Raw genomic sequence first — 18,501 nt, 5'->3', positions numbered from 1 at the left:
CCTCAGTTTCCTCATCTATAAAATGAGGACACTACTCGCGTCACTGAACTGCTGGGACAAGTACATGTAATAACAGAAGTAAAAGCCTTGGCATTGCGCCTGGCCATAATAAGTGCTACAAATAGAAAAATTACAAGCCAACAGAGAGTTTGATTCAGTCCTGATAAAAAGTATAGTTGAAATCACAAGTTTCTGGGACGATAAGGAGAAACGCACAAGTGAAGAAGTTGGAGACGCGGTGCTTTTAACAATGCACATCACTGGGTTTTGGCTCCCATCCTTTGCTTAGAGAGATGAAGTTGAATATTTATATATTTATATATGTTATCACACAATTTAAGTCCCTTCCCAAATTAACAATAAGACCAACTAAGCGAATGACCAAAGACAAAACTGGGGGCCTAAAATGGGTCAGTAAATCGGCCCCCACCTCCAACCTGTTTTTGTACATAAAGTTTTATTGGAACACAGCCACATCCATTTACATATTGCCTGTGCTGCTTCTGTGCTACAATGGCATAGACCCTATGGCGCACAGAAGCTCAAATATTTGCTATCTGCCCCCCCCCCCAAAAAAAGTTTGCCAACCCCCTACTCTAAAACATGAAGAAATACGTCATCTTTGCTTTCTCCATCACCCGGAGCAGGAGGCAGACATCTCTTCCCATCCTCCCAAACCACCAAGAGTGAGTGTCCAGTAACGTGCAAAGGAGACAACACAGCACTCAAGTATGAAAGAAACCAGTTTTCAAAAGGCCAGGAGGGGAAAAAAGCTTTATAAATAGGAGGAAAAAAAAGACTATCATCATTAAGTAACAGGATTTGCCCTGCTTTAACATTACTTTCTGTCCTTTAAACTGCTTTCAACTTCAAAGGCCCATTATCCCCCATTTGAAATCAAAAGAGTCCTTTACAAAGAGGGAACTAACATGGAGATGCTTGCTGTTCAAAAGCTAGGGACCACAATCCTTAAGATGGGGACAGCCTGCTCATCACATCAGTCAGTGCAAAATCTGCATTTTATTAAAGACATTTGGGAAGATCCATTCAAAAATACATTGTGCTCAGTAAAAATTAACCATTTCATGCTGATAATTAAGGTTACCACGGAATAGATATTTGTATAATATTTACAGCAACAATAGAAATTTTACAGAAGTTTAGAATGGAATACATGCCAGAAAAAACTTGATTAAGATGTACCAACACATGATACAAAGAGTTATATAAACACTTTACAAATGGTTCATAATTAGCTTGTGAGGAATTTAAATATTCAACACTTTAAATTCAGTTTGGATTCAAAAATTAAAAAGGTTAACACCACATCACACCCTTGCCACAGTAAAAAGTATGGAATTACACTCTGTATTATGGATTATAAAGTCTGTGCAATTAAGAATTTCCACTGATTCTTCATCTACCACAAATTTGGATGTTACATCATTCTGGCTTATCCATATGTTTAATTTCATGCATGCGTAGGGTTCTCAAAATCACCCTGCCCTGTGTCTTCCCAGATACCCCTTTGAACTTCCTAGAGATTGAAGAAGCTCAGAACAGTCTTCTAAGTATATACAGAATAACTACCTGAATTCGAAATGGCACAAAGCAATTCTTGGAGATAGGAATTAGGGGCAACTATTTTGTTTGGTTTTCTTGTTTCTGTTAATCAATCCAAGTTTACAGTGAAAAATTCACTTTTTGCAATCAAAGCTTACCCCTCCAGCCTGACTCAATCAGTGACCGAGGAGGAAATAAGGAGAGGGAAATAGACTGAGATGACTATACTCGATTGTGTACCTCTAGTGAAAATGGACTTTATACAAGCTTTGCTTTCCATTTTGGAAAATCTAAGCCATGGGGGAGAACTGAAAAGTTCTCCAAGAGAAAAAGCATCATTTTTTTTTCCCCCTTGAAACTCTGAATGCTTTGTAACTAGAGCTTTTCACAACTCTGGAGATAAACACTTTAATCCCCCAACAGGGACAAAAGTCAAGGCATCTACCTTTTCTATTCCTGGGTTTCGTCTAATTAGCCCTGAAGCAGAGCACTAGGACAAGCTTGTCTGTGCCTGAAATGAAATCAGATCAGGCCTTTGGGAAAGTAAAATCCCAAACCAAAGGAAGTCCTGAGGAAATCTTAGCAGTCTGTCAAAACGGAAGGGATGGAGGAACAGATAAGGCCTCTTTCTCCCTGAAACTCTGTGCTGGAAGAGTAACAAACAAGGCAACTTCTAATCTGCATACAACATGGAAACCAATTTGTTTTTAAGATTCCAAAGGAGGATCAAAATATAACCCAAGGATCAAATGGGGTTCAGAGAGCTTAACCTTGTGGGTAATGAAGGGCCTTAGAAGTGAAGCCAGTTTCACTGCTGCAGTTCTCTGGCCCTAGAAATCCAACGTGCAGACTACTACAAATTTTTTCTGGCAAAACAAAAGACACACCTCCCTCAAATTTGGGAGTAAACAGTTACTGAGTGAAGATACAATGTAGGTCATGATTATCTTTAATATCCTATAGGAAATACACAGAAAGGTGGGCCGGCGCCTGGAGTGGAGATAGGTGGAGGCAGGACCAGGCCTAACGCTGATGAATTAACAAAGCACTAAGGGAAATGAATATTCACGTAGTAACTGACTTGGCACAAGTCTATGATCTTTTATAGTACATTCAATTAAAAAAGAATAGAATAGAATAGGGCAGTAGGCCCAGAGTTTCCTCGCCACCTTACTTCTACCACATTGTGTGTATACAGACAAACCGGGGACTCGTCCTGTCCCGGCTTCATTTTCTTACATTTACTCATGGTTTCGAAGACAGATTTTTTTTTTTTTTACCCAGCTGATGAATCAGACCTCAAGATATTCTATATCTCAGCTGGTTAAGGTACAAAATGAAGAAATCAGAACCACTTACAAGTTTTTGTTTTTGTAAGATGGTTCTTTAAGTCTCTGAGAGAAACTTCTCGTGAGATTCTGGCCCTGGAGATGAGCACTTAATACTAAGTGCAGCCCCTTTTAAAGAAACCATTTTAAAAAGTGTAAATCTGTTTTCTCTGCCTACACACTTTAATAGTGATGAACTGAAGGAGGCAAGGAAATATTTCAGTATGTTCTGACTTGGTTCAGTGTGATCATACCACATCCCCAGCTCACAAAAGTATGAGTCTGTGGATCTCAGTGCTCGCATGGAGCTCGGTATCCCACTATAATGTAGGAGGTAACGAACTTCTAGATATAAAAGCAGTGCTCTCCAGAAAAGTGTTGTGACCAGGAGAGAATATGCAGATTTCTGAGTCCCAGCGGAATGCTGGGAGTAAGTCGCAATGAGCGATTGCCCTTGCTGAAAGTTGGGTCACCACCCGGACCTAGGTGAACAGAAATGGACACAGCCTTCTACACACTTGAAAAGTAATCCTCTGGCCTTTAAAAAGAGTTGTACACTTATTGAGTCATTCTCAATACATAGCTAGAAGAAAATAAATGGCTTTTTTCCTTATTTACTCTAAAAACTAGTTTAAGAAGTGAGGATACTATGACGTTAACTAAGATAAGGGAAAGGGGGATAGCATTTCCTAGCGAAGTCCACTAATTTTCAGATTAGGAACATGCTAAACTGGCAAACTCTACAACCACAACATACTTTATAATACATGACGTGACTAGAAACTAACCGGCACAGCTCTGAGCTTAGAATTAAAGTACAACTGCATATGGCAAATCTTAAAGCAGGTTTTAAAACAGATTTAACCAAAGCGTACAGCACAAACACTCCTATAACAGCCACATCACAACCACCCGGAGAGAGTTTTTTTGCTTCTAATCGGTCTGTCAGATGCCAATATTTGTAAAGAGCTATTAAATGCCTTGAAGAAAAGACAATGACATTTTCTTCTGGGAGACACAGCTAGAAGCCATGGATGCCTTTGAGCAGTTGGTAAAAATCATGCCAATCTGCCAGGCTGCTGCTTGCTTCTAAATATAAGCCTCGTGGCTCGATGAAAGATTTTCTCAAGATGCTGACCTAGAATTGAAGTTCTCAAACACCTGTAAAGCCCCTCTGGTCTCCTCCCAAAGGATGTACCTTGTAGCAGGCCCAAGACAATGAAAACAAACAGGATTCCAGGGATTCAAAAAGAGTGGTAGAAGATTCTGGCAGAGAATGTGATACTGAAGAATTCATACCCGCCGTTTCTCCAGTAGCCTGGAGAGAACAAAGACAGAGCCGAGCTCCGCAGAGCAGTGAGCATGGAATCCAGGAGCGCAAGGTTTCTCGGCCTCCCCACCACTGACATTTGGGGCTGGATCATTCTTTGTTTGTGCAGGGATCCTGGGGATGCAGGACGTTCCGCAGCATTCCTGGCCCCTACCCCCCAGATGCCAGTAGCTCCCCCTACCACTGCCGGTTGTGACAACCAACTATGTCTCCCTACATTGCCAAATATCCCGGGGAGGGAGAACCGGCCCTGACTGAGAACCACTGCCACAGAGACAGCTCACCTGAGCTCCTCAGCACGGAGCACTTTTGATCTGGGGCCCCGAAGAGGCTAACCCTCAGACTGAGACCAAGCGAGGTTCAGTCAAAGTTCATTCAGAACTTCCGAGAAGAAAAACGAGGATGGTGGTAAAGCAAAAGTAGAAAAACAGAGAAACGGAGTTTCTTTTCAAAAGGAGATCGGCAATACTTCCGTAAAACAAAGTAACCCATAAGCCTTCATTTAGTGGTATTTTGTCCGTTAGGAAGTTAGGGCAGAGAGCAGAATGTGAACGTCGTAAAATTTCCCTTCCTAAGGAAAGTGCAGACTTTTGTGACTTTAAATCAAATCCTTCTTATCACGGATGGCAATTTTTGTGAAGTCAATGGTTCATCAACCAGAGGAAAACAGCAGTTAAAAGCTAAGAGAGGGCTCATTAGATTTGAAAGAAAACTTGACCATTCCCCTCGGCGAGCAGGAAGAGAACTATACATGCTAGAAATGCGGATTGTAGTTCACTTATTATAGCGTACTGAGGTCAATGAAAAGGCAGAATGGACGAAAGCGGAGACAAGGATAAAAAAGAGCTTTGATCCCTCAAAGACACTAGTTGAAAACACTGTAGATATTTTCTGGCTCAAATCTGGGAATGTACGAAAAGTATGTATTGACTCTTCATCAGTTAGGTTTACTTTGCTCTAGGTAGAAGGCAATTATTCTAGCCCTTCTTTGAAGAACCATCATGAATATAAATGTTCTGCAAACCTCTGAGATCCCAGTGTTAGCAAGGATGAGAACATGGGAAACCAGCCCCTGGGTGACGACGAGCCTCAAATGCCACGGCACGGCAATGTGACTGCGCAGTTCCTGAGCGCACAGCACAGTGAGAAGTCTTTCCGGAGGAAAAAAAATGTAGTTTCTGGTTTGCAAGGAGGGGGGACACAAGGTACAGATCTAGTAGGAAAAAGAAGAGTTACACACCCTTTTAGAGTCATTAGTATCCAGGCAAAAACTGCTAAGGGTTCACGTCACTTAAATAACTGTGCAGCTTTGCCTGGGAAAAGCCAGAATTCAGAGCTACTTGAACAGTACTGAACTGGTGAAAGAAACAAGATATAAAAGGAACCGAAGAGCATGCAAGCTATTGGTTTGAATCAAAATGTTTTAATGATAGTACCCAGTTGAGTTTCATTTTAGTGCCTATTATACTTATTAAAATCAAATAAGAAGCACCTTAAAATGACCTCTATATATAATCAATACACATCATTATAAGTAGTTATATAAAAATGTAATACGCACACAATTTAAGCTTCAAGGAAACGAAGACCTTTTCTTTATAATCTTTATAATCATCAGAGCTATAATTCTCAATGTCTTGGGGGAGGGGGAACAGTAACTCAGCACATTTCAATTATCACTCACTTGATTCAGGGGCTGATCCTCTCAGAATCCTGGGACAAGTAATAAATATTGAGAAATTACCCCTTGAAGGGGTGGGGGGTGGGTCTTTAAAAATATTATTGCTAAGAGACTACTTCCAAAAATCGAATTCTCTTGATAGATGATAGTGAGGTGGTTTCTGTCAAGAATGGCCCAGAGACACCAGGCTGTAACCCTTGTTGGCCACAGGCCTTGATGATGCTTGAGAGTAACTTGGGAGTCGAAGGAGATCAAATGAGGGAAAGAAGTCCCGTTCTGACCACATGTGTACTGATGTCCATGATAACCTTGTTATAAATGGACAGTCCCAGGAAGAAAGAGTGAGTATAGCAGTTTTCTCTACATCTGGAATTGCTTCAGGAGCCTTGTAAATATACTGCAAACAACAACAGCAGAACATTTGGAAATAGAAATGCCACACACGGATCTCCCACCCCACCAGCCAAGAGTCTGCGGCATCGTGCACAGGACTCAGGAGCACAGAGCTGGTTTGCAAGAGTTGCAGAAAGGTGCCTCTTGCAACCTCGCAACCTAGAAATGTTCACTGGCAAATCTTTGGTCTACACTCTACACTACCACTAAGGAGAAAAGCAGATTCTCTCAACAAAGACCCATGAGTAACCCTGGATCTATTCTCCCCTCAGGTGCAAGGAACGTCCCTGGATGCGAACAGGAGCCAACCGTGAAGACGGAGACGAGGCCTGCTAGAGTTCTCGCTGACCTAACCGACTTTCTTGCCTATGGGTTCGGGAGGAGATGCTGCATCTCATCTGCTACCAAGGATCGTATCTAGAGGCTACTGTGGGGGCCTACAAGTTGAGCATGGTTCCCACCGTAAGTCACACAAAGCCGCAATTCAACTCCCTTGATTAGAAGTATAATACTCACTTCATATCACAAATGTATAAAAATATGGCAGATAGTGTCATAATGATACTTTCTTTAAGTGATTATATTTATAAAACAGACAGATATTTACCATATATATATATTTATATATAGAATAAAATACTCCTGATGCAATATATAAATGTTACTGTTTAGTTTTTATAGAAACTACTGTAGCTGTCCCACTGCTTCACAATGTTCCAAACAGCTCAAAATAACTTTACATTTAACATAAAAGGTATGATTAGAACAGTACAATATTAATTATAAATAAATGTTACAAATCCTATCAAATATGGAAGTTTAGAAAACAATTTAAGACATACAGTTAGTTCATCTGCTAACCCTTCAAAGGGATACTCTTGGATTACAATAAACCCCATATTTAGTTCAGGCCGGGGGAAAAAAAAAAAAAATCTGTGGTAAGGGCATCAGTCGACATGAATTTTTCTATCCCTTGCAGTACCAGAACACATCCTGGCTTTCCCAAGTTCAACAGGGATTGCACTAAAGCTGGAATGTACAGGGGAGAACTTGGCAAGAATGTCTTCTTCCTCAATGGCACACTCTATGCATTCTCACACAAGATCCGCGGGGACTGGTGGTCCCTAAGGAACTCTTGCGGCTCTAAGATCCCTGACTACCATTTGTGGCCGTGAGGAGCCGGAGGGCCCCACACATACAATATTGCACTCACCTTCATAAAGCTGAAAATACTGGCTGACCACCCCAGCCCAGCCCACTCCCCACCCCCCACCCCTCCCATCCCCTTCCCACTGGCTTACCTACCCCGCCCACCCCCCCAGCACACATTACAAGGCTGTCTCTTTTAAATCATTCAGATTTGGCATTCGAGACCGATTTGTTCTGTTATAGGGGTGCCCATTTGGCCCACTCTTGGCACCCAGCTGTTCAGAGTAGGAAGGCCCCTCTGTGGCACTCCGGGTCACAGAGGACACGTGCCAACCAGAGTCCATCTGACCTGGCAGCTGGAGGGCTGGTCTGCCCTTAGGTGTGGGCTCCTGCCGGATGTTACTGCTCCCGCCAGAGGCCTGGCTCAGAGGGTGGATCCGAATTTCTGAGAAGGAATTTTTGGCTTGTTGAGTTGTTAAGGGCTGGAAGCGGGGGTCTGAGGAAGCCGGGTGATTTGAGGCTGAAGAGAGATGTAACAGCTTGCGCAGTGATTTTAACGGCTGGCTCTGAAAGAAAAGACGAGAGCGTATATAGGACTTAATTTAGAGTAGACTCGAAAGCTGGGAGAGATGGAGCCCAGATCGGAGATGACTGCGTGCAGCCAGCGGGGCAGGCCTGGGGAGGAGGGGCGAAGTCTAGCCTTAGCCTTATCTGTCCTTTTGTTCTTGTTCAGACAAGATCCAACAAGTTAGTTATCTTTAATGAAAAAGCCTAGAAATCTAGAGAAGTCTGGAGCTGGTGTGGTGGCTGATCAAAGGCTCAGGCACCTTCTATCGGGCTGTATCCCATCTTTACAGGGGGGAATCTCACGCTTCAGCCAGCAGGAAGCAGCAAAAGGAATACGCCTCTCCCTTTTTGAGAAATCCTCGCAACAGCTCCATATAAACCTGCCACTTATTTTTTCACCAGCCAGGACTCAGCCATTCAACCCCATCTAGCTAGCGGCAAGAGAAAACTGAAGAAATGGAATGTTTCGATTAGGTAGCAACACACTCGCCTAAAAACCACTACCTCCTTCTGTTCTGATCACCCCGATCTTCCCTTTCCCTTGACACTGTAAAATCTAAACGTTCCCTTCCTGTACTTTTACTTTTTTCGGGGTGGGGGTAAGATCTGAGCACTGAAAAGTGAACAAAGCAGAGAAAAACAAGCAAAAGCCCTACAGACTCTAATACAACGGACTCACAGGAGGCTTTGGATTCCTAACATGGGCTCACAGCTGCCCTGCCTGTCTCCTGGGTGGCTGCGGCGCAGATTCCACACATGCTGCACTGCGGAGGGGACTGCGCTTCAAGGCAGAAGGGAGGGTCCCGGCAGCCACCTACCCTGCACTCGGCAACTCTTCTCAGGTGACTGCTGAACCATGGCTCCCCCACCAGGGAAAGGGGCTCACTCCCCTCTCCTCCTCTATGTAATGTGCGATGAGGCTCACCATCAGAAGCGGCATGTGAAAACACCCTGAAATTCAGGGCCCTTGACAGGGACCCTGCACTCAAGATGTTCCCCTAGCCTCTGGCTACCAAGTCTCAAGGGCCATGCGTTTAAGGGCTTGGCAAAGTTTTAATAAAATGTTGATGATCTCAAGGCATACTACAAGATTTGAAGGATCAGAGGACTGAAATCGAAGGGAAATTGCTTGAGAATGGACTCAGAAATTGCTCCTAAGGAAGCATCTGCCATGGCTATTCCAAAGTCTGTCCACAAAAGCTCTGTGGTCCCCAGGGGAGGTGGCATAGTACAGTGTACATCCTAAGTGCTCCAAGTTATGTTTTTTGTTACTGAAACTGGTATGATAACACAATGAGATAACACAATGAGACTCCTGGTGATTTTTATAGCCCTGACCACCTGCGACTATTGAGCAATTACAATAATTTGGGTCCAGCTAGAGATATAAAGTAACCTGAAAAGAGCTTCTTAGCAAAAAGAAATGGCTATACAAGGAAGGTTCTAAAGCCCCATACTCTTTTTCATAAAACTGGGAAGAGAATATCAGGCTGTCACTCAAAGCCTTGTGCTCTTAGTTCAGATACATAGCCAACACCTTGGGTATCTGGTTCTCTACACCCTTTCTATCCCCTTCCCTCCCCTGAGCCGGTATTATGTTAAGAAGCAGAAAACATAGATGGTTGGCCAAATACAAGTGAAATCTGGGAATTCCCGTCAGTGGCTCTAAGTAATAGTTAAAGAAAGTAAACAACAAACCTATAAAAATAAACCCTCTTCGTCCAAATCACAGAAATCTGTGGCCATCTATAGGTATAAGCAATCCTACAGCTCTAAAAGCTCATCAGGTTGTCAGAAATTACAGTACAGAGGAATACTAGCTTTATAAAAATAATATCATCAAAAACAAGTTAAATTATGTCACTGTACTCACTAAGGGATACTGAAAAGATGCAATATTACAACATTTCCAATCCTAATAGTTGTCCAAAGGAGATACACCTCAGTTACCTCAAAAAATTTACTGACTCATTTTCTGTTTATCCCCATTATGGCAGATAAATGCAATTATATAATATTGCATAATATGCAGTTCCTAATACAACTGTTTGATTTTCTATCAAAAACTGTATCAACTTCAGAAGCTTATTCTTTCAAGAAAGGTTATGGTATCTGTCTTTCAAGGCCTAATTCGTATGCTGCCACATTTAACGAAACCTTCATCTTCCCACTACCTCTCACCCTCCCTTACATTTTATGGCATGCCTCACTTTTTACCATGAATTATGGTTATTTATAGATTTTCTCTCTCTCCCAAGACGTTAGTGTTTATGGGCTGGGATCACATCTTCATTATTCCCCTTACACCCCTCTAACACCTACCCCCTATCCTCCCCGACCCAGGGCTAGGTGAAGGCTAATGGAAGCTCACTTTTTTCCCATTTGGACATGGGTCACTGAAACAAGATTCATCTGGACTCCCAAGATGCATCTGCTATTCACAGTGAGGGTATATCCTGAGGAGGCTCCCAGCCTGGTCGTAACACTGAGGCTGAATTCCTCAACCTTGCCCTCTTCTCAAGCGAGATAGTCACTGCAGAGTCTAAGAATCTAGGAGCATTACAGGCACTACTCACTTGGGTCTGCAGATCAGAGATCTTCTCTGGACGCCACTCCTTCGGTCTGCTGCTCGGGGTGCTAGCAGAATGAATGGCTTTCTGTAATGTCAGTAGATCAGGGCCATCAGAATTGGGCACCTAGAGCAGAATATGGGCAAGGATTCAAGAAGAACCCCAATAAGCCTTACTTAGCTATGCAACCACACCCAAGAGAACAAAAGCAAATCAAAGGAAACCAAACCTCGACCCCACCCCCAATAAAAAAGGAAACCAAAACTCTCCCAATGTTCACAATGCAAGTGATGCCAGTTAAATTCTGCTTCCCTCTTAATAATTTTCCCTGTATTAGGAAAAATTGGCAGATGGCATGCAGCTTTGTTAAAACCTCAACCCGTAAAGCATTCCCATGCTGTTAGTGTCAGTCGCTGTAAGAGAGAGCAGTCAGGTTGGGCTGTACCAGAAACTGCTGTCGCATCCTCATCCGTACTGCAGTTAGGTTATGAACCAGTTCAATAAAACAAACATTTGCTCCTGCTGGGAAAATGATCCAAACACTGTATTTGGTGGTGCCCAACAAAGCCTAGCAGGCTTTCAAGGATACTGAAGTGGGAGAAGTATGGTTTGAATCATATTCCCAAGACACCACCGAGTAAATCTGGGTCTACCATTACACAGTATGAAAATCCTGGAACTTTGTACCACAAACTCCAGAGGAATGCAATTGGTACTTTCACCGATTTTGGTGAACACAGAATAATGCCAAATGCCAAGCAAAAGCCCTGGCTTTACACTAAGTGACCAGCAAAAGCTAGAGCCAGGCGAGGAAAAAGCAAATCACCGACTAAGAGAAGTGGAGCCTACTGGCTCACTCAATTTGGCCAATTCAACTTGGTTTCACAGAATAAACTGCCAACCAAGTGTTAACAGACTTTGTGAGCCAAATGAAAAGACATGGTTAGTTATAAATGTTAATCAAATTCTCTACAGGAAATAAGGGATTTTATGAATGCCGTCTGCCCACAAGTGGCTAACCAGACAACCCAAACTAGCCTTTCACTAGTTTGTTTAAGTAGCCTTTTAGGCTTCAACTTCCTTAACTGATTCACGAAATCCAGAATGGCAAAGAATTGATATTTTAGTAACTTTATGGAACTGGCTCAGGTACTTAACTAGCACAAAGAGAATATGACCTCATGAAAATACAAGACATGCTGTGGTCATCAGTAAAACAAGTTTACTGGAGCAGTGTGCAGGGCTACCGTACATAAAAATGGGTACCATGGGTGGAGTGACTACAGGAAGCTTTTTCAAAGAAGAACTATGCTTTAAATGATTCTTTGAATTAAAAAGAGGAAAGAGGGATTTCTTGATGCTTGGATTCTCCCCGTTGGTGGAATCTGTCTGCAATATAAGATACAAATAAACTAATTGCAAAAAAAAAAAAAAAAAGAAAAAAAAGAACAGAAAAGATAAAAGAAAGAAAGAAAAGAAAGGAAGAAAGAAAGAAAGAAGAAAAAGAAGGGTATTCTTACTGAAACTCCTAGCCCTTGGGAGCCCTGATACTGTTCAATGTTAACGGTCACTTAAGGAAACTCTGTGCTGCACCTAGAGGAGTTCTGTGTCATTTCTCACCTGGACATGGAGATGCCAACAAAGTAAATTCAAAACCTGCAAAAACGTCAATGTATATAAAGAACATGCGGTCATGATCCTTACCTATAATAGGAATGCCTAGAAACCTACGTATGTCTAGTCACACTGAGCTTAGGAGTAAGATTATTGTAAAGAATTGTGTTTAAAGAGCTACTAATGAACGTCAATCTTTTCCTAATTGCTAGAGAGGATCTCAGCGACTAAAGCACTGACCACGTGATCTGCCTATGGGGAAGAGGGGGAGAAGAGGATACAGCAAACACTTTTCAACATGGCCAACTCTTGAACCAGAAAACATCACATGGTCTACAATCATGAAAGAAGCCTGGTTCTATGCTGTTAAAGAAATATTCACTCCAGGGAAAGCATGTGGCACCATTCAGAATACAGGTTTTCAAAGTGAAAAAGCAGAAAGTTCAATCTTTAAATTGATGCACGATTACCAATTGAGATACTAACTAACTAGGGTACAATTACCAAGTTGGCAAAGTCACCATATGCTCTGAGGGCTTACGTAACTCTGGATATGGAACTGAAGCCAGATTTCCCAAGGCGGCCTCCAGATTTCCCAAGGCGGCCTCCAGATTTGCTTGAGTCAAAGCAGGCACCTTTGCAATACAGAATTATTTTTTGGCACCACTTTCCCCTGTTTTGGATAACTCAATTGTTAGAGAACTAGCAATATATATGAAGGTATTCAGATCACCTTGTATGAAGCCATTCAATTAAGATAGCCCATGGAAGGTTCCTGTTCCTACAATGGGATCCCGGGGAAGAGTTTAACTTACATCACTAAGGAAGCCACAGGAGAGTTCCCAAGAATCAGCGGCCAGAGGCTCTGGACCAGAGATGGGCCTGTGGCAGTGACTGAGCCCGGGGCCTGCTATTTAGGAGAACCTACCTCTGGCTCTCCTGACTGATCGTGTGACTTTGGGCAGGTTACAACTTGCCTGGGCAGTCCTCTATCAGTGAAATAAAGGTGTTACAACTAGATTTAGGACCCACTGAGGTTTAAAAATGTCCTGTTTCTCTACATGCACTGGGCACATATTTCTTTTCTTCCTTCTTTCTTCTTTCCTTTTTTTTTTTTTTTTTTTGAGTTTGATGCAAAGGCCACAAAGCTTTAAATCTTTCTAAGCTGGTTTACCTAGTTTCCTTTTGCTGAGTTCTAGAAAGTGAAAAAAGGGTAACTTTAATTCTGTTCCAATGCTTACTTGAAGGAGGCAGAGGTGACGTCACATTAGGCTTAGGAGCCTGAGGTCTGGCAAAATACAGAGAGCTCTTTGGAAATCTTACTCTACAAACCAAAGTCCTTAAAAAATTTTTTCTTCTAGTGTGGCTGGGTGGTTTAGGCGGTTGGGCCTCTGACTCTTGATTTTGGCTTAGGTCATGATCTCAGGGTTGCTGAGGCTGAGCTCTGCTTTGCGCTCTGGGCTGGTTGTGGAATGTATTTGGGGTTCTCTTGTTCCCTGTGCACCCTCTCTCTCTCTCTCCAAAAAAATTCTTTTTCTTTTAATTAAAAAATGCAGAGGCACAACTTTTGATTTGTGAGGCTTCAAGCACTGTGGCCTATATAGAGATATTTTGCAGTTACTTTACATATAGAAAATGAAATGTATACAAACCTTAAAGAAGTTTGAGTGGAGAGGATGTTGGAGAATAATTATTTTCTTATTTGCCCTAATCTATACTATTTGAAAATCTAAAATTTGAACCAGATCCTGAATAACAGAGTCAGTCAACATGTATACACTCAATTCATGCCCTGGTAAGCTAGGGACTCTAGGTTAAATGTTAGTCTAATGCAGACAGACATCAAAAACCAAGTCTATACACAAAACACCTTCAATTCCTTGGTTCCTGCTACTTTCTTCCACTTAATTACCCCACAGTGGCTACAGACCTGAGGTTAAAAACAAAAACAAAAACCTCAAAATAAAAATAACAAGGGTTAGGAGAGATAGTCTAAGTTCAAAGTTCATGATGGATAAATATGTTCTACAGACAATGATAACAGTTTTATTATATTAGTACTTTAAATATTTTAAGCTTTTCTACTTTAATAAATCAGGTCTATTTTGTTCATCCCATCTAAATAATAAATGTAGCAATATTTGACTGAGTGGCATTTTGATGTGACATTTTGCTTTAAGGGAATTTCAGGTAGAGATATAGGCAGCTTTTTAAAAAAATCTTCATTAAAATGAAGATAATAAGATCAGTGTAGTAATATATATATTATAGGTATGTGTGATCGACAGATATACTATGAAAAGTCAGAATACAAAACTGTACAAGGATTATTATTATTTAAAACAAACTAAAAAAACACCTTCTTTCCACAAACATATGCATAGACTAAAAAGCTAGGAGGAAATATACCAAAATCCTAATGCTAGTTGTAATAGGGTAATAAGATCAGTGTGACAGGGATAAGATTAGAAAGGATCATTTTTTTCCTCAATTTTTCTAAAAGGAAATACATCAATTTCACAAATATGCAAGTGAAAGAATCATCTAGAAACATTATCTAGGAAGGTCTTTATTAATACTTCCAGAACATCTATGACCCTTACTTTGGGTATTACATTCTGTGCTAATCATCTATGTCATCTTTACTTACCACTGAGTCATAATCCTAGAATCTTTTTTCCTTTATAAAAAATGAGAGTCAATCATGTATGAAGGAGAAATAGAAACAAAGGCATTTAAAATAGCTGACTCAACACTGTCTGGCCCTGGAAGTACCATAAAGCAAAGGGGGAAGCAGGCCTCACGTGGGTGAAGAGTCTCCTGCTGGCCTAGAGGCCTGGCTTTCCCCTGTTTCCTCACGTCACTAACCAGCAGGATCCTTGCTTGGGTGATTCAGTGATGTGATGTGCAGGGTGCCATGGAGCCAAACCTTGGTTCAGGCAGAGGGCTCCCAGGAGATTAGATTCGTTCCATTTCACAGTTCAGTCACAAGATAAACATGTCTTCCTACTAAAGCAAGCCCTGAAATGTCAAATACTATTCTCCTCTCTGTGATTATGCAGCCCAGAAATGCACTTGTCAACATGGCAACTGGAAAACCAGCCAGGGAAGAATAATGAATGATGGTTAGCTATAAATTTCAAGATTTAAGCATACAGCAAAACCATTTCCTAAGTTTTCACATGTGTTTAACCCCCAAAGAAAAAAACCCTGCAGCTTCATAGTTTCTACATGAATATAAATCCACATGGATGTTTACCGAGAGAGGTTGGTGCTCTCTCTCATCCAAATTAAATTTCTTCTATTCCTGGAGAGTCTGTGGAATCTAGAAAAGGCTCTGTGAGAGGAGGATAGTTGGATAGAATTTAGAAGACACATATACAATGTACGCATGTCAAATCTCAGTAAGAAAATAATTCACTTTCATTGCCACATCCAAAATGTCAAGTACCCACAGACTAATGCAGACTCGTGTGCCACTGTATCCAGAAAGTAGCCATCTACTTACTGTTTGAGATTTCTTCTTTTTCTTTTTCATTGACCTGAAAAAACCTTGTTTCTCCTTTTCCTTGAGTTGTTCGGAATGACTAATGTTTTCAGGACTTTTCCTAAATGGGAAGACATTTTTATCATATTGATCTTTCAATCTTTCTCCTGCCATTCTATGACAAGTACAATGAAAACTAAAAAAATGCATGAAACCAGATTCAAACAGCCATGACAAATCAAGCACGTAGGTAAAGAGCCTCTAAAAAGCACAGGGGGGACTGAATCTATCAGCCATAGTTAATGATTAGCCTTTAGCACAGCTCACTTGAACTGGCCATTTGAGCATTATTACAAATGATCTGGTAACTGCGCCGCAGGACCACTTTCATGCTGTAGAAAACCTCAGCGCTGGAGAGTCTGAAAAGCACACAGTTTAAAGGATGGATGCCTTTTTCATGACTCTCCAAGGGAAATAGCTGAAACATTTTCAATATCTTTGTTTTTCTATTTACCTTTCTAAAACCAGCTCGAGAAGTTCATAATTAGTGGCTTGCCAAGATACTGAACATACAAAAAAAACAAAAAAAAAAACAAAAAAACAAAAAACAAAACAGAAGAACAACGGTGCTACAGAAGCACTGTAAATAAAAGTAAAAATTGCCTCAAACTGAAAAATTCCTTCATAAAAACCTTGTATCTATTTATTGGAACTAATTTGAAAAATAGATCCAGTAAGAACATGGACAAGATGAATGCTTCAATAGAAAGTACTTGTGGCAAAAAAGCTTCTAACTGAAAATAACGGACATTAAGCTTCATGCCACACCGACTCCATCAGGTATTTTAACACACATAGGAGGTATTAACAGACAGCAAACAGAAAACCGTGGCCTTATTAAGTTGATGACTCGTATGTTAACAAAGGCCCTGTATTAATTTCATTTACAGTCTTTAAAAAGCAGCTCAACCAGTGTTACTCTTCAAAAAGACACATTCCATGGGCTCTATTTTAAATTTTAACATATGACTGTGCAAAACCATTTTCTCAAATGATTGAATTCCTTCTATTAGCTATTCCCTAAAATCAAGAGCCAAACATTAAAGGTGAGAGTTCATTCATATTTGGTGATTTTAGAACACGCAATGATGATGAAGTTACTACAATATCTAAGAAAATAATGAGCAAGTAGCATTCTTGATGAAATCCATGTGGAGACAGTAAACAACTATATAAACTGTTACAGAACCACAGGCTAGAAAACACCACAAAGCTATCAAAAATAAATCATATCTTCAAAAAATTTCAAGTAATCTAAAGGAATACAAATATAATACTAAGTGAAAAACTACAAGATTCAAAAGTTGCTACATAATATGATCCTAATTGTATTAAAAAAAAAAAAAAAAAAAAGATGGGTGCCTGGGCGGTACAGTTGGTTAAGCATCTGACTCTCGGTTTCGGCTCAGGTCATGATCTCAGGTCATGGGTTTAAGCCCTGCGTCGGGCTCCATGCTCAGCAGGGAATCTGCTTGGGATTCTCTCTCCTTCTCCCTCTGCCCCTCCTGCTTGTGCTCTCCCTCTCTCTCAAATAAATAAGTAAATCTTCAAAATAAAAAGGAATATATGTGTACACACACTCACTTTTTAAAGGCAGGAATAAAACAAAATAAAATCTTAACAGTTACTATCTCTGGGTAGAAAGATTATTGGTGATTTATTATTTCTTCTTTTTAGTTTTAACATCAAACGTGTACTACAGATATATTAAAAAGGTTGTACAAACCACAGAAAATTTATTTGAAAACCCCAAAACTCAAGATCTAAGACAATAAGGGAAGAGACTGAAAAAGAAAGACAGATGGACAGACAGATTAAAAAACAGGAAAACATGACTCTGTGAAGGAGCAATGATCATTTCTTCTTTAAGTGTCTAGCCTAAAAGTTAATGGGAATACCAAGGAAGTAAAAATCGGGACTGTAGGCCCAAGTGGTCCTGAAACTCATTAGGACCTACAATCATTGACAGTTCCAAGTTCTGAAGTGAAAAGTTTCATAATACAACACAACCAATAAAAATAAGTAGCATTAGAACTCAGAATGATACATTTATGGTTTTGGAAGCTAGAAAACTTCAGATATGATGGCACAGGTAAGAACAGAAGAGTGGAAAGTTCGGGTTCTACGGAATACAGTAAATACAGTGTAGTTTGCTGGAATCACAAGAGCACAACTCTCAGAACTGAAAGGAACCTCACATAGCATTTAGGCTAACCACCAATACTATTTTTAATGCCTTATAATAACTTACAAAAGTTAAAGAACTATTTGCTTATGTTACAGCTTATGTCCTTCCATAAGGGGTCTGCACCTAACCTAGAAGCACAGCAAAGTATTCAGATAAACAGGGAAAAAAAATTTTTTTAACCCAATCAGAATGTAAGTCTAACAAAATCTCCAAGGTCTGCTGAGGGTCAATATAAAAGTGCTTTCTGCCAATCCAGGAAATCTTTAAGGGGGACACATTCATCATGACTACAAGCTCGGGATGGGAATGGGCATTACTGTAGGAATGCTAACGCTGGCATGAGAGCAAGAGAAGGCTTTGAGACACTAATCCTATGAGGAACAGATCTGGAATGGGAAGAAAAGTCTCTATCCAGTAAGAAGAAAGTGAGGGGGCCAATGAGAAGGGTAATGAATGAGAAACAGCAGGAGGACAAAAAGCCCAGGGCTTGGAGTCCCCTGTGAGCATAAAATGCAGGAAGATCAGAGACCCTCTGTAGGGTCTTTTCAGAGACACTGGATAAACCAGAGCC

The 18,501-nt window shown here is 40.9% G+C and overlaps 1 protein-coding gene across 4 annotated transcripts in view; it reads right to left on the bottom strand.

Moving 5' to 3' along the window:
• Positions 1-1,001: 1,001 nt before the first annotated feature.
• The window catches only part of CDKL5 (cyclin dependent kinase like 5), a 211,465-nt gene continuing 193,965 nt past the window's right edge, over positions 1,002-18,501 (bottom strand). For 2 of the 4 annotated variants that reach the window (XM_045089345.1, XM_004758930.3), the window contains 4 exons: positions 15,704-15,803; positions 11,848-11,970; positions 10,588-10,707; positions 1,002-8,010 (listed from right to left, as the gene is read on the bottom strand). In XM_045089345.1, coding sequence (XP_044945280.1) covers positions 7,624-8,010; positions 10,588-10,707; positions 11,848-11,970; positions 15,704-15,803 — 730 coding nt within the window. In that variant the 3' untranslated portion in view covers positions 1,002-7,623. The remainder of the gene's footprint in view (positions 8,011-10,587; positions 10,708-11,847; positions 11,971-15,703; positions 15,804-18,501) is intronic. The other 2 variants (XM_045089346.1, XM_004758933.3) reach the window with 1 other exon arrangement.

This window comes from Mustela putorius, unplaced genomic scaffold (assembly GCF_011764305.1).
Source record: "Mustela putorius furo isolate JIRA1106 unplaced genomic scaffold, ASM1176430v1.1 tig00003836_pilon_pilon_pilon, whole genome shotgun sequence".
In the NCBI taxonomy this organism is placed as follows: domain Eukaryota; kingdom Metazoa; phylum Chordata; class Mammalia; order Carnivora; family Mustelidae; genus Mustela; species Mustela putorius.
This window is presented reverse-complemented; position numbering and strand designations above follow the sequence as displayed.